Here is a 25999-nt window from a genome sequence, read left to right on the forward strand (position 1 = left end):
CACCACCTTGTTAACACTGTCCAAAGGAATTAATTAAATTTCATCAGTATCTCCATGAAATTTCCCCACCACTCACGACTATTATCGCCTAGAAACGAGCGTACGTGGGTCGGGGTCCAGCCAACGTGAGATCTAAACTTTAAAATAGCAATTCGACCAACTTACTGTTTATCTATCAAGATATATGGACGCCAGACGTCGCTCGACCAGGTTATTTCTAGCTCGGCCAATCTGCGAAGCTTGAGCCAAAGGAAGAATGGATGGAGAGGGGAACGCGAGTGCGACGCGTGTAGCAACAATTAACCGTGCTAATTACGTGAACGACTTCTGAGAAGGTTGTTCCAGAATACAATGAGAGCGGTGCCTGTCGCTCGGTCGCGGCCTGCTGACTCTACTGCTGTATTGCGATACCCGCCCTGTTATGCGAGGCGTCGCCAGGCGCGTAGAAGTCCCCGGACGACGTCGCAGGAGGCGCTGGCTATTAATTCCGAGGATCGGAGGAGGTTCGCTTGCATGATTTCTGCAAGGAAGATGCTGGAGTCCGTTTGGAAGAAATTTGGCAAGATGGGTTCCTTGCAAGCCATAGGCGTGGGACGCGGCCCGAGAAGTCTAAAGAAATCGGGTTGTAAGTCAAAGACCTAGGAATTGCGCTGGTTAGGATATATCGAAATAAATCCGATTAACGATCCAACGGCGTTCGTGGAACATACAATGCGATTTGCAGGATCATCCGGGCGAATTGAGTTATTTTAGTTTTTAATAGAAAATTCGGCAAAGCGAGTAGGAAATCACGGGAATTGAAAATAATTGCTCGAAAATTCCCCTTCGTCTCGGTACAATTTAATTCGACACACTTGCACACAGTGGCGCAACTGCAGCTGCGGTTTTGCGGTTATTCGTTATAACTCGAGTTCCGAGATTATTAATTTTTCATGACGTATCATCATACCGAGCCATCGGTAATCGCGATGAGAAAGAAAAGTGTGTACCGGGTGAAAAGGAAGAAAACGAGAAGAACGGGGCAAGCGAAATCGCAGTTGCAACTCTGCGTCGTCCACTTTCTACGGTTTCCCGTGTCGATTCCGATGGCGAAATTCCGAGACCACGCTGTAGCCTCATTGATCGCTAAAAAATCGGTATAATAAAAATGGGGTCACGGAAACGATGAAGATGGCTTTCAGATATCACGCACTTCGTATCCAAACGTCAAATTTAGCTTCTAAGAGCACGAGACGCGTGGACCGAGCGAAGAACGCTGCTAACCTGCTTTCTCGGTTTCACCGTCAACAACACCATCTAACCGTCAAAAGAGGCTAAACGGATGCGCGTACTGTATCATACACAGCATATAGCTAAATGTACATAAGTTAACGCGCGAAGCAACGAATTGAATGCGCACTAAGCGAATAATAATTTTCTGCCAGAGTCCATAATTCTCTACCTGAAGTATACTCTCTATCGATCTGTACAGAAGCTAAGCAGTGAGTATAACGCCAGGTGTTGGATTCGCATCTCTCGAATGCACTGGACCATCCATAAAAGAAGGTCGCATTGTTGCAGTCGCCTGCTGCACGTGGGATGTAGAAAAAGTGAAACGTAAGGCCGGTATGAAAATAAAAGCAAAGACTCGTCCTGTCCCAGTGTCAAGAATTCCGACAGCCTAGACAGACGACGCACGGAACACGAGAAGCTCAGAGCCAATCAGACGGGTATTTTAATGAAACGAGTGAAACTCTTAATTAGCTTGCTCATAGTAAAAGTGCTGGATCTCTTACCTACGTAATACCACCATTAACCACGGATGGCTGATCGCGATCCACATATCTCGCAGGAAAGCGAATCGGTCGCGTTTTTACTACGTTAACAATAATTCGCCATAGGAAAAAGATGGCCGCCAGTTCGCAGAGGCTTCTCCGGTCCCGCACTGGGATTTAAATAATTTCTACGACTATTGCACACATAAAAAAAAGAAAAAAAAAAAAAAAAAGACGGAGAATTCATTAACGACGTAACCGGTATATATAATCGATCCATGATCTATAAGAAAATCAATAAGTTGCCTTGAGCGAAGTGTCTTGACTAACTTTAGAAGGTGGCCGAAGGTTAGGTTAGGGTGAACTGGGTGAAGCAGCTAAGGCACGAAGAGTGTCCCCCGTCGCCGAGGTCTCTTTCCCACGAGCCCTACCCACCTCGTCATCCTGTACCCGTTTGCATAAAATGTATGCAACCGCAACTTACGGATTAATTAAGGCCGCCTGACGCGGCCGCTAAGGAGACCCACCTCGGGATAGCAGGTTCTATTAATGTACTTTAATTGAGAAGGGATGCCAAAAAAGTGGATAAGAAAAAGCATCAAAGTGGAACGTCAGGTCGTACAGTAGACGATACCTGCCAATGGCAATGCTTGCTTTCCCGTAATTAACGTGCATCCTTAATCGTCTTCCGCGTCCTTCTGATGACCCTGGCCACTCGGAACCTTCTCCTCGTTTCAAGAATTCTCAGTGGCACGGAGAGAGTTCTGGTAATGATTTACTTAAGATTCTGACGGAAAGCGGAGGATTCGGTAGGCGACAGCCTTAACGAAACTACATCCTGCAATATGTATATGGACGGCCGGCGATTCATCCGATCGTGAGCTACTTTTACGTTCGTTCCCTTCTGTAGGATCAAACCGATATACCATACCTAAGATGCATTCCACAGAATCGATACACATACCGATTACGACATTTATAGCGTAAAGTGCCTATTTCGGGTCAGCCTCCAATTTTGATCAAAACATTTCGAATGCCTTATAAACCGAATGCACCATCCGTAAATTTACTTTTTTTCTTCGACAGTGCACTTGGTTATACTTATATAGTATTCTTATTAGGGACTAACCATAGTTCGGTCGCATGTCAATTCGTTTGTTGTTGTGTCAATGTATCAGCTGACTGTCATCAGAAGTCACATGTGAGTCCATTATCCACGAAATGTCACTTGTCGCTGTCAGGTTGACAACCAGTATATGATCGATTTGCATTTACTGCAGAATGCTATAAACCACAGAGGTGCACCGATCAATAAATATTATTCCTTATTGATAGCGCGAGTCTTATCACTGAATAATACACCTCGTAATCGATGATCGTCCCCGGTTGGGTGTAACGGTATCTACGTGTCTAATATAAAAGAGACTGGTTATAGTATTTTTTTTCTCCCCAGTACTCAACTCACTAAGAGTCCTTTTTTTATATGAGCAACAAATTTACTTGACATTTAATCCAGTAAGTTACTACCTACTCGTTATCCATCCACGCTGCTTAGTCGGCTGATTTAAAAAAGCCCCGATGGCCGTGTATGCCTGGCGCGTATACATTAAGCTGTCGTTAAATACTTTCGGGCCACCAGCGTAATTATTACACGACTTGTGCTGCCGCTAACTAATGCGAGTTTTCAGATGGAACTGGCGAGAGGCGTTTCAAGGCTGTGAAGTTTTCAGATCCGGATAATTCCTAACGTAGGAAAACGTCATCAGGCGCTTTGGAACGAGCGTGTCGCTGCTAGCCTTGGAATAAATTATTAATGCAAGAGGACACCCTTTATTATCTTGCACTTAAACGCCTATGCATACCGCAAGTACCGTACTGAGTACTCGGGTCAACATCTGTCTGATCATTAAACCGTTGCAACGTTTCACATCTTTCTGGAGATGCCGAGTACAGAAGACGTGAAAAATGACAGCAAAAAAAAAAGATGCACCATTAAAAAGCGTATGAAATTAATGCGGACAAATTTGCGCATGCGCGGGTCTCCGTATACGAACGTAACGTAAATTTACTTCTGGGTTAAGGGTGGGTGGTTTTTCATTTGCTGGGCAAAAATCGATCGAGATATAACTTTTTATTTAATTAGCAAAAAACGCCGACTTCATTTTCACAACTTGAAATTTTCGTTTAACCCTTTGAGCCGTGCGTTTTTTCTTACCTACGTTTTGGTACTCGGGCAGGTTTTGAGGTTACTGATTATGAGTCTGAATTAAAAATCCAAAAATTAAAAACGGCGGATCCAATATGGCGAATCATAATGAAAAAAAACAATTACTTGATTTGAATGAAAAATAATTTTATAAAAAAAAAAAAAAAAACGAAAATTTTTTAAATTCTGAAATATACTTTATAGGATACCCTTTATGAGTATCTAAATCGTCATTTTGATTCTGTTGATAGTTTAGTCGGAAATATTTTTTTTCCCCAATAAAAAGCACCTATTTTGAGAATTTTTTCATTTATAATACTATTGCAAATAAATATTGACTGCATAGATTTTTTTCACTTGCTCATATTTTAGACACTACGGAAATGAGAAATAACATTATTTATTGTGAGAAATTAATTTAAAACATTTAAGTCCGAGAGAAAAAAAATCAGGTGGCTCACTCAGAGATCCGCTGTAAAGCAAAGGGTTAAAAGTTTAACCACCTTATTTGTTCTCAACGTAAGGCGCGTCTACTTTGTGCCCGCAATCGTGTATATACAGAAAATGTATTATAAACCTTGAACTACGTTTAAATTTTCAAACCTGCATATTATGTATTTATTATCATTAAAAAGAAAATATTGAAAATCATCTGTTCCTTTCCCTAATGAAATAGAATATATCCCAAATCAAAAATACATACGTATATCTGTAATAACTTCCGGGTCCTTAAAAAATTTATCATAAATGAGTAAAATTACGAAAAATTAAAAGCAAGAGTTCACGTAAAAAAACCTTGAAAAAGTAACGTGGTAAGGTAAAAAAAAATTTACGCGTGATATTCCAGAAAAAAAGTCGAGCAAAGTGCTTGCAAGGTAACATTCTGCGTCGAAGTGTTCTAAAAACGTACTAGACATAGCGAAAGAAAAAGAGTCATATATAAATTCTCGTTTTCCTCGCAACCAAAACGTATTTGCAATTCAATGACGACCATCCGAATTTGCCTCCGGAGTCCATCCTACAAAAATTTCGTGAAAGGTATACGCGCTGCTACAGTTCCTATAACTTCGTGTGCACCAACCTACGGCACATGCTATTCCCACACAGCTATTCCTACCTGCAATGACTACGTGTGTCACAACGCATTACGTAGCTACGTATCTCGTCAACGTGATTTCGCCCAGCTGCCATTCGCGGACTTTAATATGGTTTTCAGTGCTAAAACGCGTCGATTAACGAGACCTCGGCCGAACAACGTAGAGACACGAAGGGTGATCGGCAAAGGACGCCAGACTATATGGGGCTGGCCATTATCCATAAAAGAGAAAAAAAAAAGGTAAATTAAAATGAAATACCGACGGAAAGAAAAATCCATCCGCATAAGCCAAGAATAGTTTTTGAAAAAAAAAAAGAAAAAAAAAATTGAAAAGGACAATCTTTGGCACGGATTAACAATGTAAACTTTAATTCACAATATAAAGCACCGATGCGTTAACGCGTCACAGACGAACGTCATCCGGCAAAAGCCAACGCGTTTGAAACGTCAGAAAAGTCATCAGCTGTACGATTGTTCGTAGCGCGCAACGAGTGCGACCTAATTTTTTTTCCACGTCACGAGTCAATTATGAAACTGATAGATGCAACGTGCACGGGAAAGGAGATGCCAAGGTTGCGAATGCAGGTACATACCGTAGACAGTGAGGTACCCGAGCGCGCGATAAAAAAAATCCGAGACAAATATATACATATATAGCGCGCGCTTGGACTATTCCGACGTGGACGTCGCTCAGAAGAGAAATCAAATATTACGCAGCTCTATTAAAAGTCAAATAAAACGGGACAAGGATTACGAGCGCATATTTAAACTGCAGCCGGGGAAACAGCACGCGATGCGCGACGGGGCAGCAGCTTTGCAGCGGGACGTATAAGGTTTGAGAATTTTATGTCTCCCTGCACTCTCCCATTGCATTCCTGCAGTGACGGTCCATGCGCTGGGCTCTTGCACTTTGGCGCCGAGGATCGTCAGATGAAAATCGACGGATCAACAGTCGAAATAATCTTTTGTATACATAATCGGAAAATAACAGCATCGACCAGAACCAGATAGGTCCATGCATATTGATCCGCGTACCGTATGCGGATTATTTTATTTGGTTATTTTATTCTCCATATGCAGGATATCCACGGTATCGTCGAAAAGTGCACCGGCTGTGGTTATAGATTTTTCGAAAATCTTCCACTCTCATTATATTGATTGCGCGCTGGAATGAGCGGCCGTCGTACAGTTCGACGAGCGATTGACATACACGCGTCAACAGCGTGAATTCTATATAGAAATGGAGGGACGAAAAAAAGAGGTAAAAAAATTTCACGATAGCTCCACGGAGACATAAATATATCGTAGCATCCTGCAGTATCGAGTATCGGTTCCTACGCCTCTCCGGCTGTACAAGAAAGAAAGTTCTACCCGTGCGTTACATTAAGCCCGCGACTACCCAATACGCCGCGAACCGGGAGTCGCATTTCTCGAGGATTTTATTAAGGCCGTTTACACGGCTCGCTGGATTTCGCTTAGCCGTATACACGGTATATACATAAAACATGCACACATCCAGCATTGGCTTGAACGAAGTAACTCTTTGGGTCTCTTTCGTTTTCTACGTTTCTCCAGCTTTCCTTCGCCTCCACGACGTTTTCGAATCTCAGGCACAACCGCCCTGCACTGCTTTCTGCCATGGTGCACTTGCGTTAACCGCGCTATCCCGTACCTTCCAGAAGGTTCTCGACCTCGCCGAAAGACCTTTTTCCACGATAACCGACTTCATCGAGGTAACGGCAGAGCGCGCGGCTGAATGACAGATCTCGAGGGAAAATATTTATATTTACGTGCAAAATGCAATCCGATATTCACACCGAGTTGCATTATCGTACCGTGGACGTTTTCTTATCGTAAAATCCAATGGGGGGATGGATGCTAGTGATTCGAACGTGACATTTCGTGCTGACATTGGAGCTGATCAGTGTGCGATCACAGATGCTTCGACAAGGGAACACCCGATAGAATCTGGGTTCGGTATGAGTAGAGAACAGAATGATCATGACGATAATGACTGAGGTATTTTTTCTTTTTTTTTTTTTTTGAAATTGTTACCTGCACCCTTGACATAAAGTTAAGGAATTGTCAGAGACTTATATGAGAGAGTTGCACGTGTTGAATTAAAACCCCTGTTATTTTCCACGTGCACGATATTATACTGCGGCGGTATCGCACGAAACGGTAGAGAGCCCGGCGAAGCAGCCAGAACGCGGTTGATGGTGAATACGCATTTGGGTCCGAGTTACGGGTCTGTACGGTGATGATTCCGGCGTTTTACCGTTTCACCATTAACTTTGATATGTTTATAAAACGTAGACGAACGAGCAGCCGCTGCTTGCTGCACGGATTGGTGTACAGTTTCCAAATTTAATAGCTCTGCGCAGAGAGCCCCAGCTACTATAATATGAGCACGAGAGGGAAGGGGAGGCAGGTATAGCGCGGTATGAAATCGGTCATAAATACGGGACCTCGTTGATTATATAGAACTCCCGTGTCAATCCCCTATTCTACGTGGATACCGGTTCTGCAGAGCGAGCCACCCCTGTGCCGCAAGTACGCTACCTGGAACCCACCCTTGGTCCGGGATAGGTACTAACAGCAGTACAGACGGCTGGCCAGAAATAAAGGCTTCTACAACCGCACCCTCCTCCAGAGACAGTTTTACCGTAGAATCGTAGGAGCTGAGCTTGCTCTGTTCCGCGTCTTCAAAGTTCTCATTTCAGTGCCTGATCTATGCTTTAAAATTTTCTTCGCCTGGCTTAGCTCTCCGGCGTACCAGCGATCCCTTGCAGTGGACTTAGATCTTGTGGCTGGTTCACGGAGTTGCACCACGATCGTTTACGTTTGACGGATCATTCTTCAGAGGCGATTTCGCTTATAATTCCGAACTTTAAAGTGCCCGATTACAAGATGCCATGGACAAATTATTTACTCGAAGGAGTCTCGGGGTAATTCCATTGAGAGCTGAGAAAAGGATCTCTTTTCGTTGCTAACGGATGTAGCAGCATTCCACCAAAGGATCCGGTGATCCTCTTTCTCGGCTTTTATCGATCGTATGCTATCTTCGCTATGTCAAGAAATTATCGGGGGGAGGGGACTTCATTTTTTGGGCATCAAAAAAATTCTTTTTTCACGGTATTTTGTTCTTTAGAAAAAAAGGAGAAAAGGCACGTTCACAAAAATTTTTCTCGAAACAGCTGCTTCGCAAGTGGTTGGCATGGTATTTTAACAACTGTTGGACCGATCGACATCAAATTTCAATCACGTGTTCGGCAAACATCCTCTTATCGTTCGATGAACCAGAAAAGTGATACGTTATGTATTTTTCTTTATATAGTGAAAAAATCGGTCAATTTGTTTAACCGAATCGATTATTTGAGTATGACGTAAGTCATAGTTTCCTCAAAAATACACGTATTTTTCTTCTAGTTGATAAAAAGATAGCTACATGTACATTTAATAAAACGCCATTAAGTTTCGTATTCCAAATCACCTGGAGTTGTAAAATCATGTCAACCAGCGCTCGTGGAAGTTCGCGCGTAATCGTCGGGGGTTTCGCGGGCACGATTCTTCATGAAAGGGATAGAAATTTTTTTTACAAATACTTAAAACAATAAAAAACATATATAAAAAGTTTGGAATCATTTAATTGCACAGTTTCGTCAAGGAAAAAAAAAAATATCACAAAGAGCGCTAATTTGAAAAAAAAAAAAAAAAAAATTCCGCTTAACAGGACTCTAGGTGGACCTACAAATTGAAGTATGGGAAAAGTCTTCCAACGGAACGAACAAGTATGGGTCAAGCGTCTTGCTGCTGGTCATGACGTTCGTACAGTGTTCATCTATACGTATTGATGTTATACCTATATATCTCAGTCCTCTGTAGCACGGTACACGCGCTCACACTCACGCTGCTACAGAAAACCTCGTGACTCCGTCTCACAGCGGCCCCTTGTGCGCGATCGTCGTGTACACCGAGGAGTGTGCGATTACACTGAATTGAGTGTGTCGCACGTAAAAGCAGCACGTCGCCAAGCAATTCCACACTGTAAGCAAAAAACTCTTTTCTCTAGCTTTTCCGCCTTTTCCTCCATCACAGAGGAAACTGCGGCATCGTTCGTTCTCTTGGTCCGTTTTCTATTTCCTATATGCCTCGCGCTTCCTCTGCAGGTACGTACCCACGTGTAGGACTCGCGGACTTTAGCAAACGGTCATTTGTTTTATTGGAAGGTAAGGCGACACTTATTGCCTCGAGAATGTTTGCGCATTAACCGTCGAACGAAGGAAGGAAGGAAGGAAGGAAGGAAGGAAGGAAGGAAGGAAGGAAGACCTACTCGTCGATCCACGTGTCTCTATATGCTCCGAGATAATCATCCTCGGTGCATATAGGTATGTACGTACCTGCCTGCCCTGTGTCACGGAACGAGTGGAAATTGTTGGAGAACCGGCAGGGTGGAACCGTATGACTGGTAGACATTTAATTTACTTCGAATGCAGACGGCGTCAGCACAGATCCATTTTTTCGACATCGATAATGACAATGGGGAACGGAAGAGGGTGCGAAAGAGACAGAGAGAGGGAGATGCCGCTTCACGTTGGGTCACAGGTTGATCGTTCCTGCCAAAGGGATATTGCGAAACCGCAAAATCGGAATATTCGAGAAGTGGGAAATTGCTCGTAAGGTACCACCTTCTTTTTTAAGCTTTGAGTCGAAATATCCGGCCAGCCTGTTCGAGGCTGTCGGTACTGGTCGTACGGCGAGAAATCTAAAGTCTTTTTCTGGACGTTCACTTTTATTCGCAAACTCGCACCGAGTCCACGGCCTTGTCATTGTCGCTCGTCGCGTGACGAGTACAGCGAAGGAGCCGAGTGCGAAGGAACTGGCGAAAAGTCGTGCCGGCCGAGCTCACTCGAGAGGAACCGATTAACGAGTTTCGGGCACTTGCCGTGAATGACGAGACGGAATATTTGGACACGCTCGATTTTAAATCGTGAATAGCAGATTTCCGATTTTCGCAAGTACGACGGATATTCCAAAGTGGCGAGCTGTCATTACGATCGGCCAAAGAAATTTCTCGAGATGGAATTGTTGCGCTGGAGAGCCATTCGCATCGGGGAGAAATCCTGCAGCGAAGGCGTTACGGATACGAAGACCGGGACTGCTGAAACCCCGAAGGATGAATGGTGCAGGATATAAAAAAAGGAAAACGAAGAAAAAAAAGAATAGAGTAATGCAGCGAAGCAGAGGAAGAAAGAGAGAACTGGAGGAAAAATGGCAGAGAGGAAATAGGGAAAACAAACGTGTTTACGTAGTCGGCGTGCGAGAGCGAGAGAGACACAGAGAGAACCCCGTGGCGCAACGATGTGCCTGCGATACCCAATCAAACCGTCATTTGTAATCAATTAAAAGCCAATAAACTGGTACTGATTGGAGGTAGGCGCGCCAACATAGAGAAACGGGAACAATAATGGTGGATTATTAACGACGACGTAGGGTTCTCATTTGTATGGGGTAGAGCGTGGAGGCTTCGTTTAGGGGTTGGTTCACGTTAGCCACATCGCGGATAGTTCAGAATATATCTGGGCCCCGTACCCGTTTCCTATACGCTTCTACGTGCAGCATGACATTTAAAAGGCTATACGAGTGTCTGCGCCGTCGCAGCGCTGCTGAGGGTGAAGAGCTACGGGCTCAAGTGACTTTGCACTGGAAGAATCCAAGACGATCGAACGCATTCTGCCAATCTGCCAGTCGGTCCTCGAGCGAACAAAGATAAATGAAAATGCACCGAGAGAGAGAGAGAGAGAGAGAGAGAGAGAGAGAGAGAGAGAGAGAGAGAGAGAGAGAGAGAGAGAAGAAAATGGAAAACGCGAAAGATCTTAAATCAATCTCGTATGATAAGCAAACCTCGATCCCTCGACTCGCAGTCATAATCTCGTGGTTGGTACTATGGACGGAAAAATAGGGATTCGTTACGCTCGAGAAATAGGTGACGTTTCCCTCTCGTAGATCCAGCGAGCTTGAAGCCGTCGGGCGCCGCGAGAGGTGTCGGGCCGGAAGAAGCGGGCGCCATTCCGCGGCGGTGGTGCTTTAAGAGAACTCATCCGGGAGGTGGAGTACCAGGAGGATGAGGGCAAGGAGCAACGATGTTGGGGCGGATGAGTGTACGTGTGTGAGAGAAAGAGAGAGAACGAGGAGGAAGTAAGAGGCAAATTCAGGGATCCATCCCCGTGAATTTTACGTCACCCGATATATACGTACAGAACCCACGTATACCGGATATGTGTGTATAAAGATATATAAACACGCAGAGACCATATCGCATGCATTATATACATATATATATGCATAAGAGTTTATACCCGGGAAGCCGGCAATTGCAACGGCGTAGCAGTGAATTTCGCGCGCGGTCGGACGAGCTGCGATATCTTAGGAATCTTTAAACGCGAACGTACAAGACCCCGCCCTGCTCCTTTTCTAGGGAATTTAAGCTTCGTCGGTTATATCCCATAAATCCCTATAACCGTCCAGGACTCTATAGAATTCTCATGGATGCGACAGAGCTATTCCCCCCCCGCCCCCCCGATACATACAGCTTGTACAGGTGGATTCATTCAGGTAAATACGTGACGCGAAGCAGACAGGAATAAATCCCTCTTGCCTCAACGCACATCCATTCCTGCTGGCGTTTTATATCGTCCACCCTGTCGGCCACCCAGCCCGTCAGTCAACCTCGCCTATGAAATGCGTGAACGCTGAAACATTAATGCAGGAAGCGATTTCAGCTGAATTTATGTCCTGCGTTTTCGAATTAACCCAGCCGCAGCGCCAAATAGCGCAAAATCTGAGGCAAAAGTCGCGGCCAATTCTGATTCGCGTAACCTACCATCGCGAGAATACATTCATTAGAGATTCCGTCGATCCTCGATCCTGACCCTGACCACCTGGCGCATCCTTCATTTCCTGCTGCAAGAGCCACTGCTGTCCCGTTGCGTAACCATACCGACCAATTGAGCTGAGCTATGAATACCCAAGGCACTATACCCGTAACGTATGTTTCGTATACCTGTGGACGGATAGCTAGAAACTAAGCGTGTCAAAATACGTCATTGTCTCCGGTACAAGAAAATTTGCGAAACTTTCACAGTTTCGCGGAATCCAATTATTAGATGAATTTTACGAGGAAACGCAACGCCTGTAGTAGACGTTTTTACCAATTCCCAGAGCAATCGCTGCTCTACTTAAGGTTTCGTCGTGCCGCTGGTTGTCCTATTGAGATAATGGAGAATGCTGTTTGATAATTCGCGGCTGCCCGACGAGGACAGAGGGAAAGAGAATGCGAGATCGATCGTTTGCTCGGGAGCAGGTAAAAGGGTCATTATGAAGTTCCCATGGTGTATTCTGACTGAAAGTTACGCAACGCGCTCAGAGAGATAATTAACGTTAACCAAACCGGATGAAATATGGTCCATGCGGATCAGCAGTTTTCTTATGAAACATACCTTTTACCCTGCAACGTGCGAGAATCAAAGTGGTCCGTTGCGAAACTCCTAACTCGATACAGTCAGCAGCAAGACCTGACTGTCTAATTGCGTCTCTTCAATGATTCTTAGCAACGTGACTTAATGATGGATGATGGAACGGCGCCTGTTCAAAGATGCGGCTGACCGGAATAAATAAATTAGAAGCTTTCTACAGACACCGCCTATGCTGTCTACCTTCATCCGCTTCACGCATCTGACTATCCATTTATATACTTACATACTGTATGCGTATATATATATATATATATACCATCTTCTCGAAAGTTAGTGGGTTACCGTAATTTTCGTCTTAGGGCCTGGCGTCATCCGCGGGAATCGCAGCGTACAACATTAAAATTATGCGATTCCTTGCATAAAACCATACCTATCCTATCCCTGTTCGTTGAAATTTACTTGTTCTACAATCGACGAGTAAAAAAATGAATAAATAAAACATCGTTCCGTTCAAGGAGAAAGCAATCGATATGACCAAGACGCTAATCGAATCCCACGACGAGACTGTAAATACAGGAGAGTTACTGCGCGAGATGCGATCTATTGGATTTTCAATAAAATCAAGCGCATTGACCGGCTGAACGGGATTATTGCGCTCCTGACGAATTTCTATGGTTTTACCAAGCCGCGTCCAAAGGACACGGGACACTACAAACAATTTAATAATGACTAATGACCCCGCGCGCAACGACGTGCACGTCAAACGAATAATGAGAATTTAATGGGATACGATAATGGTCCTGTCCGTTTGCCCGTGCAATGACCGTACTTTTTTTATACTAGATTAATAATAACAATATACAGTAGTTCAAAGAGACCTTACTATAGCCATTCGGACATTCCATCCCTATTCTGCGAAGCCCAGATATAAACCTCATCCACTTTTACATGCATTTTGCACCAAGTAAGTCTGACGCATAATTTTCGTTCGATCGTTCGAAATCTCTATTCTCCTTATCCACTAGTAGACATAGGTATCGGGTATAAACGTATTGATGTTTATCGTCATCATTTTTCTCAAGTCAAAACGCTTCCGCCTGGGAGTATAGTGTATATATTATGCATACACCCAGGGGATACGTCGTATACGCTAGCTTAATATAGTTTATCGGATTTAGATCGCGTTAAAAATACGATTGAAAAATCGATCGCCAAGAGCTACGGGATACAAGAGATTCTAAAGGATACAAGCCAAGCGAATGGATTAATGTAAACTGGGAATAAAGGCTAATACGTATAGATTGTGGTGTACCGCCCTTGTTCATGGAACAGATGATAATATGAGTCGCACTGAGAAGTGCGACCGACTGCGTTACAGTACCAATTGCGCGGTCTTGATAAAAGGCCCATCGTGCCGTGTAGCCATGAATTATCGATATTCTCCAATAAATTGACAATAATCGTGATATCGTTACATTTTATTATTAATATATATCCATATATATATATACATAGTATATTACGTACAGGATGTTAGAGATCGAGCGAATAAGCCCGTTGAAGTTCTTAAATGGAATTATCATAATTATATATGTATATATATATATATATATATTTTTTTTTTTCTTATACATTATAATAACGAGGATGAGACTGCTGCTGGTTTTAATTCGTATGTCCCAAGTACGCCGGAGCCACCGAACTAAGGTACTTTCGAGGAGTACCTACGGGTACTTGCTATACTCAGAAGGTTGAAAGGTGCTCGAGAAACGTGTTCCGTTCACCCGGAAGTTCCTGCGACCGTATTCCTACGCTCGACTTCCTCCGTATTTTATCCGACAAGTGAAAACGCTGCCGAAGGATTAGAATTACCAGCCGGGCAGGACTTTTTACTCGTCGTCTGCCGCACCTAGGTTTAAGATTTACCGATTCCCCGGAGCCGCGCTAATAGAGAGCACACCTGTGCGCCTCCGCAAGGCCGATCAAACTTTTCATCTTAATGTATCCCCTTAATATTCCAAGGACGACCGAGGAGCTATCTTATTACGTAACATCGCGAGATTCGCTTTCCATTTACATCGATTGCGCAGGATTTAGGCATTTGATTTCTATATGGGCGAAACTGAACGTTTTACAAATTATTCGATTGACGTATACGGTATACGCATATTGACTCCTAGGGAAATATATCATTTACGTATAGATCCGGATAGCGTGCTAAGCAAAGCGCAATCCTCGAGTATAGAGAACACGTGGAACTGGTAATTGCCGTAAGTCCCTACAGTGCCAAGATCAAAAACAATGAACTTCCGCCAAGTGGCCTTTGCTCTCTGTCGCTAATGGCCGTACACATAGATATATGTATATGGTTAGTTGCGATACACTCCGAGGGCATCAAACCTTACGTGGCATTGCGACACGCGAAGAACAAAGACCGCCGCGTAAAAGAGGATAAGCAATGCGGAGCCAATGCAGCTGGCACTCACGAATATCAATAGCGGGAACAGAAGTTGTGTGGTAACGATATAGGGACTCGCACGAAATGTAGAAATCCTAACATGTCTTTAAGAAGAGACACTCCCGCCATTGTGCACGCGTATGAACCAAGTAAGGGAGACACTGCAAGAGGAACTGACCGAGGAAAATTAAAAAAAAAAAAAAAAAAAAAAAAAAAAAAAAAAAAAAAAAAAAAACAATCTAAAGTACCTTATACAAAGATTAAAGTACTTCGAAGTGGATAGGATTGTCGTGAAACAGTGGATCCAATCTAATTGAAAAGTTTCCGAGGAATATCGGATATAAAAAATTATGAAGCGTTTCGAATTCAAGAGGTAATCGTATGCTTTCATACACACGCACGACGTCCTTTGAACGTTGCTCCAATTGCCCGAGAATATTGAGGGCGGTTGAAATATGCCGAGGAATCTCAGTCCGAAAATTGACAATACGGTTTACCTGCAGCCGTATACGTGTATAGTTGCAGGAAGAAGGTGATTACGGGAAGGGATTCGGCGCAGGTCGGTTTTATCGAGAGCCAAGAAGTTTACGAGTGTAATATAACTAGAGGTATAGCGGAGCTACCTAGGAGCACGAAGCCGAAAAGAGGAAGTACGCTAATGGAAATAAAGCTTCGAGTGGAAGTGCAAGTGGAAGGTCGGTAAGCGGGCCAGGAATATACGAGCGTGCAGAGTTTCGCATATATCGTTCCCAGTATCCGTGAGAAGTTTGAAGCGCGATCAAGGGGAGAAGGGAGGATCGAGGTATATTTCGCGGTCTGGATTAATGAAATTCTTCGCGGTGCCGAGTGCCCGAAATACAGTCGAGAGAAGGTGAGATACCGGGGGGCGACTACGACGGGTATACCCATTTCGCTTGCTATTCCCTCGACATCGTAATCCGTGTATTCGTCCTCCTGCATTATCTCCAGCCAGGAAGCCGATACGCTCGCCAGTCGTATGCGACATACACCTTGGCACTTTCGAATGTCTCTGGTTACACAAGAGAGTCACTAGACGCTGAATTAGTCCTCCGTTCGATAGAAGTGACCACTGGCTGGGAGGTGGACGCAGCAAGGAGAGCAAAAAGAGAGCACCGTGAGCAAGGACGACAGTCGGAAAAAGGTGTCTTGGATAAGCGGACAATTAAATGGACCATAGGAGGAGAGGTATAACGTATTGAGAATAATAATGGCTGGGCTATTAGTTGATCCACTACTTGAGGTACTGCCTATGGCCCTATGTTATTATGGTATCTAAGCTGACTACCGTTATCGTAGCGCGTGAGTTGCCGTGCCGTACCAGTAGGCACGTATGCCAGAGTATAGGCTGTACACGTGCATTGCTGTACTGTCGGAGACAGTATTTATGGGCGAAAGATGGCAACGCTAGGGATTCGACTTGCCAGTTCAGCTAAGTGGGACTCGACCGGACGAGTCTCTCTGTTCTCGAACGGAGAGCACCAGGTATACCGCCGGCAGTGCTCTTTCTTTTCCCCCCACGTGCGAACGAGGCTCAGCGCGATGCAAAGCAAGGAGAGTTACCACGCTCGCTCGTTCCGCTCCAGGTAGTAAGACAGCGTCTCCCCTTCGAAAAGGCTCAGTTTCCGCGTGGACTTCGTTTCGCAAAGTGATCAAGGAAATTTAGTGAAGGAAGTACGGGGGAGTTATCACGTATCGGCTATGGGATTCGCGTATCTTGTCTGCTTGACTTTGGGTAAGTAAGAGGAAAGGATACGACCGTATGTAATAATTCATCTGACAGGAATTTATAAAAATTTATCGAATTTATCGAACGGTGCAGATTTTCATCCGTGTGCCGCACTATGCGTCTTGGACGCGTTAGATAAATTTTCCCGTTATTTTTGGATCGTCGTTAGAGCTCGAAGGGGTCGGTAGCTATAGAAATATCAGACACAGTATATATGACGTATAGGTAAGAGAGAACAAGAGGAACCGTGGACAAAGATGAACAGAAGTAATAGTTCAGCATGGACCCAGTGTCGAGGATATCCGGTGAATCTAAAGCCAATCGAGCGAGGCGGCGAGGACAACACCAGGGGAAATCAAGGATTCTCGGATTTTATTTGCATAAAATGATGGGGCCAGGGTGTCACGTTTGACCGACAGTTCCCTCTGCCGTCTCCCGTTCGCCTATTCTCTAGGCTATATTTGCACTTTATACCGGGTGCCGCGCGGCACTGTATTTTCTTCCATGACACTTTATACCACGAACCTTCGGAATCCCTGATCCTCGCGAGCGACTGCCGATCGAAATCCATAGGCAAAGACGGCCGTACGTTCCGCACGACTTTTACGGAAACGGTTCCTGGTCGGTTCGGCTCCCTATCGACGTCTCCAATTCTCGATAGAAACATACGAAGGCGAATCTGAGTGAAGAGATTTCTGTATAACGTAAGAAAGTTCTTAAAGGTAAAGTTGACTTTGTATCTAAAACGGCGTAATCGCTCGGGATCACTTGTTCGTGGAAGCTATTTTAAGTTTTCTTTTCAATTTTTTTTTTTTTTTTTTTTTCCACCGAACACCCTATACCCGTTTTCGATTCCCGCGCACGAGAGCTCTACCAAGAAGGACAGCGTGTGGCCTAACATATCCACCCGCTCCGACGTTGAGCCAACACAACCCCATCAACCTAATCGTGTTTTTCCACGGTGGCTGATAGGACCCATCTAACTATGGAGAAGGATCAGGGAGGTCGATATATATAGATGACAACCTGACCAATGTTCCACGAGAGGACGGCTGGTTCTATTCTAACCACGTCCAGGTCTACCACCCACCCATTCCACTCGTACCACCCTGTATAGACGGAGCCCGCAATTCTCAATGCATACAACCCAGTATATCCATCGACCATCGTATCTATATAGCTGAGTATATCAACCGGTATACCTGATCACCATAAAAATTTATATATACGCTCGTGACCGTAAATTGTATTACCGAAACGTATAGATTCCATTATCTTCCCTCATTCCGCGGTTTGGCATCGATCGTTTATTAAAGAAATATTTTTCACGCGGTAAGTGAGTCTGTAAACGTCCATATATACAAGCAGAAATATGAAATACATATGGACCATGTATAAATGATATGTGGATTATAACATATAACCTCGATCATTGAAAATTTCGAAAAAAATCTAATGGATCATTCACGCGTCCGTAATTTAAGTTCATATACGTATCAATATATACATATAGATTTGGTTAGGTGCAGGATCAGTGGATTTTCTTAGTTTTATCTTTTCCCCTTGTTATTATCCCCTTTCGCAAACATCTACGTGCGCTACATCTACTATACAGTTTCTCCTGCGCGGCTGGAAAACGTGAGGTGTGACAGATAACGTGTTCTAATCGTCAGATCTCAAGCTAGCGTCCTCGAGCAAGGACGCTCACCGACTGCATAAATATGTGATATAAAATAGGAATCAACAAACACATGTTTCACGCGTTGCCAGGCAGAAATGCGCTCGCGCCGCGAAAGGCCACACGCAGAGGGACGTCCGGCACGTGTGGACGTATAATAATGCACTCCGTAATCATATTGCAACCGACCTGCATTCAAATACAAATCAAGACTATAGCATGTATATACAGATATATATTATGTATGTGCAGTGCAGGAATATCGGTGGATCTGGAAATATTAAGAAACTCCCATCTAGGTTGAAACTAGACGGACATTTCGGGCTCTCTGGACTTTAAGGTTATGGGGTTTCAAGTTGAAAGAGAGGGGGGTGGGGGGTGGAAGAGAGAGGAGAGGGGTCGAGCAAGTTACAGCAGATTTGCCAATCGCAGAGCAGCACGTAAGGGTCCTGCTGCTGCTCTCGACAGACATTGACGTACTCGAGAATTTACTCCGTAGCTCGTAATTCTACAACTAATAGGGATATTGACTTTTAGTTGGCAGCACTCGTTTTCCCTCGTTGCCAGCCGCCAAATTCGTTACAGCCCGATTGCTGAAAAACGAAATGCGATGATTGTGCCGGTGATTGACTCGCTCGATTTACTGAATTTACCTGATTCCGCCAGGTTCCCCTGCGCGCTGGTAATACAATCGCAACTGTTTGCAGCTGCGAAACTCGCCTCGCAAACACCAGCGAGAATATCGCGCCTTTTAACCTACGCAATATAATGGTCGCAGTGGAAATCCTTGTGTGACGACAAATAAGAATCATCGAGTGCCGGACTCGTTCGTTTACAATCGACGGTGCAAAAGTTATTACCTCGAGCCATTAATTGCATCCAGGGTGACCTGCATCCGAGCAGCTGCGCGACGAAAGCCGCGGATCGAGTCACTTTCGGAAATATAAAATTGAAGCGCCGAGAGCGTAAAAAGAAATTGGCAGTGTAGGTCATCGACGATTAAGGGATTTGGGTGTCTGTCAATCCGGATTCTGTGCTTGTGGTAGACATCTTACATAGAATTTTTAAAATCGTCACAATCTTCGACATTTAAAAGCCTTAGCTGAAACGACGATTAAATCCGAGAAAAAAATCCCAAAAATAAATTCAGCTGGATCACTGAATTTTCAGGAAAAAAAAAAAAAAAAAAAAAAAAAAAAAAAAATGTTTAACTTTATTCCCATCTCGTCGGTATAAGAATAAATCGCGAGGATGCTTTATTATGAAATCGGAAATTGGCGTCGATCGCAGTACAATTTACTGGGCTCTTGGCATACATCGTGCGCCAAGAAACTGTATACAGGATGCGCTTCTTGAAAATGTGGAAAGTTGCATAGTTGTCCCACGGTCGCCAGTGTTCAGCGGTAATTCGTAACGAAAAAATCCCTAGGCGAAATAATTGTTGCCCTTGCGAATAAGTGACTAGACTAGGGATAAATGAAAATTCCGAGCTGTGTCCCGTTCTTTCGATAGAGCGAGAAACAGCGAAATAGCATAACCGTCGGGGATGTGCTCCACACGCAGCATCTCTGAAGAACGGCGGCTGGAGCAAAGTTGAAAAGTAAAACACGTCCGATCGGAACGTCGACGATGATCGGCCGGTTATCGACAGGAAGAGATTAAAGATAGGCCGATGGAGTGCGCCTGGCATAAATGAACAGGTAGCCACTGCAGTCGATAATCAATTACGCACGTAGCCCGCGGGATAACGCGCATCCCGATTGGACAATCCGTTCTCTATTATTTCTATGTTTTTTTTTTTTTTTCCTGTACCTCTGTACTCCAGTAGAATAAAAAAAAATCCGACTCCCAGGTACAAATCCTGACGGCGAGAATCAAATTGACCCCAGCGATTGATAACGTCATCCGAACTGTGTAAGGCGTGTAAACGAGAGAGTCGATTTCCGCTAACAAAAGTCAAAAATAAATTATCTCATTTATATATATATATATATATATGTATATCAGTCTCCCTTGCAGTATATTCTGATCCCAACAGCAACAGTACGATGCGATAACGCGTCAGGATGGATGGACTAAAGTAACACAGCATTATTGGTAATCAAGCAAAATCCGTCGGAAGGATATCAGCACGTGCTACGTTCGCAGGATTATGCGTCCGGACGATCGTCGATTACCGATGGACAATGGCGAAGCAGGCCCGTGCGACTGTATAAGATCGAATCTAGCTGTCGTATGCGCAACGATGCTTTGGGCATTTAAACTATTTGTCCTGGATTAGGGAAACCGAGTATTTCATTGGGAACAGGGCAGCTGTCCGATTACTGGAGATTCCGAGCGATGCGCGTGCGATGCCAGTTGCCGTGGGATTTCGGGCGTCTTGTAAAAGGGGCAAGAAGAAGAGGGCGAAACGAGCGAATTAGGATGTATTAATATATATATATATATATCATATATGTATATATCATAGTTCCAGCTGGTTACGAACGTCGCGTTGCAAAAGGATCGACGTAAATTAGCCCGTGAAATTAATACCCTCGGCGTATTACGAGAAAGAGATTTCATCTCGTTACGTACCGAGAGGAACTTAATTTTCGCTTGGAAATTACAGTTGCAGCGAGTAAAGTCGGACACCTCGGGTGCTTCGAGTTTGATAAGTCCGAAGTCGTCTTTTGGTGTCTTAGAAGAGACGACGAATGATGACGCAACGAAGAGAGAGAGAGAGAGAGAGAGAGAGAGAGAGAGAGAGAGAGAGAGAGAGAGAGGGGAAAAAAAAAAAAAGTCTTAGAAGAGACGACGAATGATGACGCAACGAAGAGAGAGAGAGAGAGAGAGAGAGAGAGAGAGAGAGAGAGAGAGAGAGAGAGAGGGAAGAATAAAAAAAAAAGATGAGAAAGAAAGACTCGGGGTCGTATAAAGAAAAGTGCAGGAGGCACTTGGAAGTTATGAGACTAATTGTACCAGTCGATAACGACAACTTCCTGTATAAGCAGCGGGGACCAATGGGAAATTACCAGATGATAAGTGTAAGACTATATACTTGTCAGGTGACACGTACGTGTTGTACAAGGCAGTGATGATTACCGTGACTCTGACAATTCCGCTTGACGTTTGGATTTCCTGTTCTTTTCTTCTCGGATCGAAGTCACGCGTGTCGCCATCCATTTTCAGTGTTTGAAATTGACTTGTTTTCGCGCCTCGAGCGGAACCGGTGAAACTGGATAAAAATTCGGCTGGCGCTCTCTTCTTCCGAAGGAAACTTGAACGTCCGGCATATCACCCTATTTCACCCAGACTTTCCTTGGCTCTGAAGAAAGAGCCAGAAGACAAATCTCTAGGATTCAAAAATTTGAAGAAAAAAAAAAAGTATAGAAACGAAATGGTCAAACAGAAAATATATTTTGGAATCATTCGAATTCAGATATCGAAAATACGATTTGATAAGCGCAGCGAACCGATAATGGTAAGCAATAATGATGCAGCAGCCGCGTCGATGGTGGTCCAGTTGCTTTGGAACTTTCGGGTTCGAAATCCAGCGTTGAATAGTATATTTAAATAATGAAGCAGCACGCGTATAAACACGTACATAAAATAATATAACGTGTCCGCGAGGGCAAAAACAAACCGCGTCTACCTGTGCTGCAAGTACGCCCAAACGAGCGAGTCTCTCGCGAGCCAACATTTATTCCGAGTACGTGAACACGCGTTTCATTTAGCAAGCCATATACTAGCTCGCCAAGCGGAACGATTGCGCATTAAAAAAATACAATAACGCATACCCCCGTTCAGTCGGGGGTGTGTGTGTGCGCGGGGCGCAGTGACACAGAAACTGCGCGTGCAGAGAAAAGAAAAGATATTCTGCCGTATAAAATGTAAAACGAAAAAAAAAAAAAAAAAAGAAAAGAAAAAAAAAATGAAAGTAATTTCGCGAAATATGAACCATCGGCCAAAGAGGGCGTCGCGCCTGTAAAAACAGCGGGGAAATGTCGACCCGTTTAATTGCGGGCCCCCTAACGCTAGTCTAATTTCGCCTGGCAATCCGGGCGTGAAGCCCGCGGGCCACTCGCGGATACAGATATTTTTCTATTTTCGACGAAACCGAGAAAAATAAACCTTGATACGCAATTCAATATAAGCTCTCCCGTATAGCCAAGCGAAACGGGGCAGGCGGACATATTACCAGCCAAACGGATGGCGGCGGTGGGTAGTGGCATTAATAGCCGCAAGGGTCGTGGATTCCCAGTGGTTAGTAGCGGGAGCAGCAAGAGAGCGGCCAGGGAGCGGCGGTGCTCAGGAAGGCGTAATATTTCGGACGAAGGACATTCGCGTGTCATAAAGTCGACGCAGTCACCGCGACGTTGCGTCGAGACGACGTGGTCGCTGCTACCATCAAATTCATAACTTTGTCGCATTGCAAATTTTACCGCCACCCCGTAAAAACACGATAGCCTATGTGCACATAGGTATACAGGCATTACCCGTGCACTTGCACGGTACGACTTGTTCCGTACGTGGTAGCAGACAAGGGTCTTTCGCGTTCGCCCCGGTGTTTTACCCGGAATCTCGAGAGCAATGATCTCCTTCAGGGTGAGAAGTGGCGATATTATTATTTTTATATCCAATTCTCACCCTCGGGCGAATAAGGGTAGGAGGACATTCGCGGCCGGGAACGTAGTCTCGCGTAAATTTCTTCTTACGATAAATAATGGGGGAGGCGCGAGCAACAGGTTTCAGGCATTAAATTTCGGCCGACCGACGTCAGACACCTCGAGGCAAACGAAAAGTACAACGAGGCTTCGTTCGTGGTCCGAGGAAGTTCGGGTGTCTAGCGAGAAGCTCCGAGCGACGCAAAGACGAATTTGACGTGCGCGCGAGGGCAAAGGCCGAATTTGGTAAAGCTCCGTGGACAGGCAGGCAGATGAGGTTGTCCTGACGTTGATAGGGTTCGCGCACGTCAGGGCTTGAGTTTACAGACTGGCTGTAAAGTGGTAACCGCAGAGGGGGAGATATGGGGGGGCCATCGGGAACAGATTGCAACTCTCCTCCGCCACGGGGTAGTGGCGCACCTACCCTCTCCCTGTCTCCAGCGAACCCCGGGTACAATTTCTGTTCGCTCGCTCGCCCATCCCCATCGCATCCCCCGGGGCTCTTCCTTCACCCGGTCCACCCCTGAATGGTAAATCGGCCGGGCCACCCTCTGGACTCCCCGCACACATCCCCCGTAGCCACACGCCTGACACCAACGTCTGTTGCATCCCCAACCGCCAAACGACCCTGCTTACCTCTCGCAGATACAAAATACCTGACAACCCCATTGGACGCTCCCATTAACGGGGCGTTAGAGCCCGTAATTAACGGAGGGATCCTGGACGGCTGCTCTAATCGATTGTTTGCTTCGCCACTAGCCCACCTTCCTGCTGCCCGCTGCCCCCTCGCGGTCCCATTGTACTCAATTATTTCTCACTTACATTTCTTTTTCTTCATCGCCCAGACACTCTCGCCTAAGTACACACACTTAAGGTACAACGGGATTTATAGAAAATCGTCACGATCGCTGCGCCCCACGAGTCCACGATTGTTTTTACAAAGCACCCGGGGTACAAGTTTTTAATAATAATACCAAAAAAAAAAGAAAAAAAGAAAAAAAAGAGCTGAAAGATATAAAATTATAACGGCTGCTTCTCAACCCACTTCCCTCCCCCTGTCCAGTGCCTTGGGTGCAGTCGCGCACGCTCGCGCATTGATAAGGTCCCGAGCTTTAATCAATTCTCGCGACTAATAAAAGGCGCACCGGTGGAATCGTAAAATCGTCACGGGCGCGAGAGGACCGTGTAGAGAAACGGACGCGGCCGCGTCTAAATGGCACAGAGAGAATCCGCAGCACGCAGGGCAGCCTCGCAATTTCCCGTGGCAGGTACACCGTGTACGTAGAGACGGGAGCCATGAAATTTAGACAGGTTTCAGATTAGCAGTCTGCAGCTGCAGCGTCGTATAACGCATCGCGATGCAATATACGAAATGCCCCATTGCGAACGGATGTAAGGCCGTATACCGGAACTCAATCCGGTACCGCAGCAGCGAAGGCAATTAAGTTTAACGGCCAATAGGGGGGTAGGTGGAGGGATCGGATCTGTTTTGACATTAAGTGTTCGCCGTAAAGCCGGCTGCAAGGCGTCCCCGTTTAACGAGACAGTAGCTGCGTAAAAAGGTATCGCGCCGGGCTGGATAAGTATTAGCAGTGCTTTGCCCGAACCGCACAGGCCACTCCGTTGGCTAGACTCTATGGAAAAGTCCTCGGCATTCCTGCCGGGTGCAAAGATGCTTGAGGGAATACACTGTGCGGATGGTGAGTGGTTGCGCGGGTAGCCAAGTTCACCCCTTATCCGCCAGGGGGACGAACTTGGCAATTATACATAATGGGTTAGCAGTTGGCCCATAGCGTCGGGCATGTTTACCTGTTGCATTCCGAATGGATGGTCGCAAAGACCGCCTAGATGACGCCGACGCCGATATCGTCGAGGAGTCGAGAGATTGGCGTAGGTCAGGAAAATGTAACTTTTTATTTACCTACTTTGCAATTAAAAATTCTAACGAATTACATTGCTACTATGGACTTTGAGATATCTGCCGTGTATAATTCTTTGAAGTGGGATTCTCTCAAGGCAATCCTTGTGGCTCTGCAGTAGATATATCTGATTAATTGTAATGGGTGTACCAACCAGCTTGTGAGTGCGCGAGTCATTATCAGAGTGGAGTCTACACGGGTTGTTAGGTCAGGCTGCTATTAGGGGCCTCGAGCCGTTATACCGCATTCCCATGCAACCTGTTACACTTACCTTGATTCTGCGCCAGTTATTAGATACAGTCTAGCCCGGAGAATGGAGGTTGCGCAAAACGTGGAGGAAGTCAAGGAAGACGCAATGAAAGGAATAATGCAGTACGTGGATGAAAGGTCCTTCGTACTACCACCTTCCCGTATGCACGGGTACGTATATACCTAGACCTACCCAGACCTACCCAGACCTACCCACCGGTTAAGTTTGCCCGGGACTTTACAGTTACTGGTGAAGAGCGCTTCACTAGACTGCACACACACATAAAAGGCAATGCTCACTAGAGAAGTAAGTGGACTACCCGGTATATGTTGGGAGTAGATAAGATTTACGACAAGTCTCCCTCGACCAACCAGAATTGAGAAATTATAGAAACGAGCCCGAGCAAAAGAAGAATCCCGGAAATTTATATCCCTCCTTACTCGCCCGGTCGAAGGGCAAGACAATGAAATTCCAGGAGAGGAAACTCCAAATATATAACATGACGATTAGAATACGAAAACAAATGAAACAAAAGAAGAAAGACAACTCGGATTCGAATATTTATTTCTTCTATTGTCCAAGTGCAGAGAAAACGCGGAGCATCGGAACGTAAAGATCCTTCAAGTATCCAAACTGAACGCCTCGGATCACAGACGTGTCTATAGACGAGCATGGACAGCCGACCTTCTCTCGCACGAAAGGTGCAAACCGTTCGGAAAACTTCGGAGCTCGAGATCTCTTTTGATGAAGACGCGCGTACTCGGGTAGTT

General features: G+C 45.1%; 2 protein-coding genes across 6 annotated transcripts in view; one reads left to right on the forward strand and one right to left on the reverse strand.

The window, feature by feature from the left end:
• The window catches only part of LOC107272851 (tudor domain-containing protein 1), a 76584-nt gene that overhangs the window by 34903 nt on the left and 15682 nt on the right, over nt 1-25999 (reverse strand). The window lies entirely within an intron of this gene.
• LOC107272862 overlaps nt 16526-25999 on the forward strand; it is a 23311-nt gene continuing 13837 nt past the window's right edge. The window contains exon 1 of the mRNA XM_015750457.2: nt 16526-16742. Within this exon, the coding sequence (XP_015605943.1) occupies nt 16709-16742 (34 nt within the window). The 5' untranslated portion in view covers nt 16526-16708. The remainder of the gene's footprint in view (nt 16743-25999) is intronic.

This window comes from Cephus cinctus, unplaced genomic scaffold (genome assembly GCF_000341935.2).
Source record: "Cephus cinctus unplaced genomic scaffold, Ccin1 Ccin1_scaffold0087, whole genome shotgun sequence".
In the NCBI taxonomy this organism is placed as follows: domain Eukaryota; kingdom Metazoa; phylum Arthropoda; class Insecta; order Hymenoptera; family Cephidae; genus Cephus; species Cephus cinctus.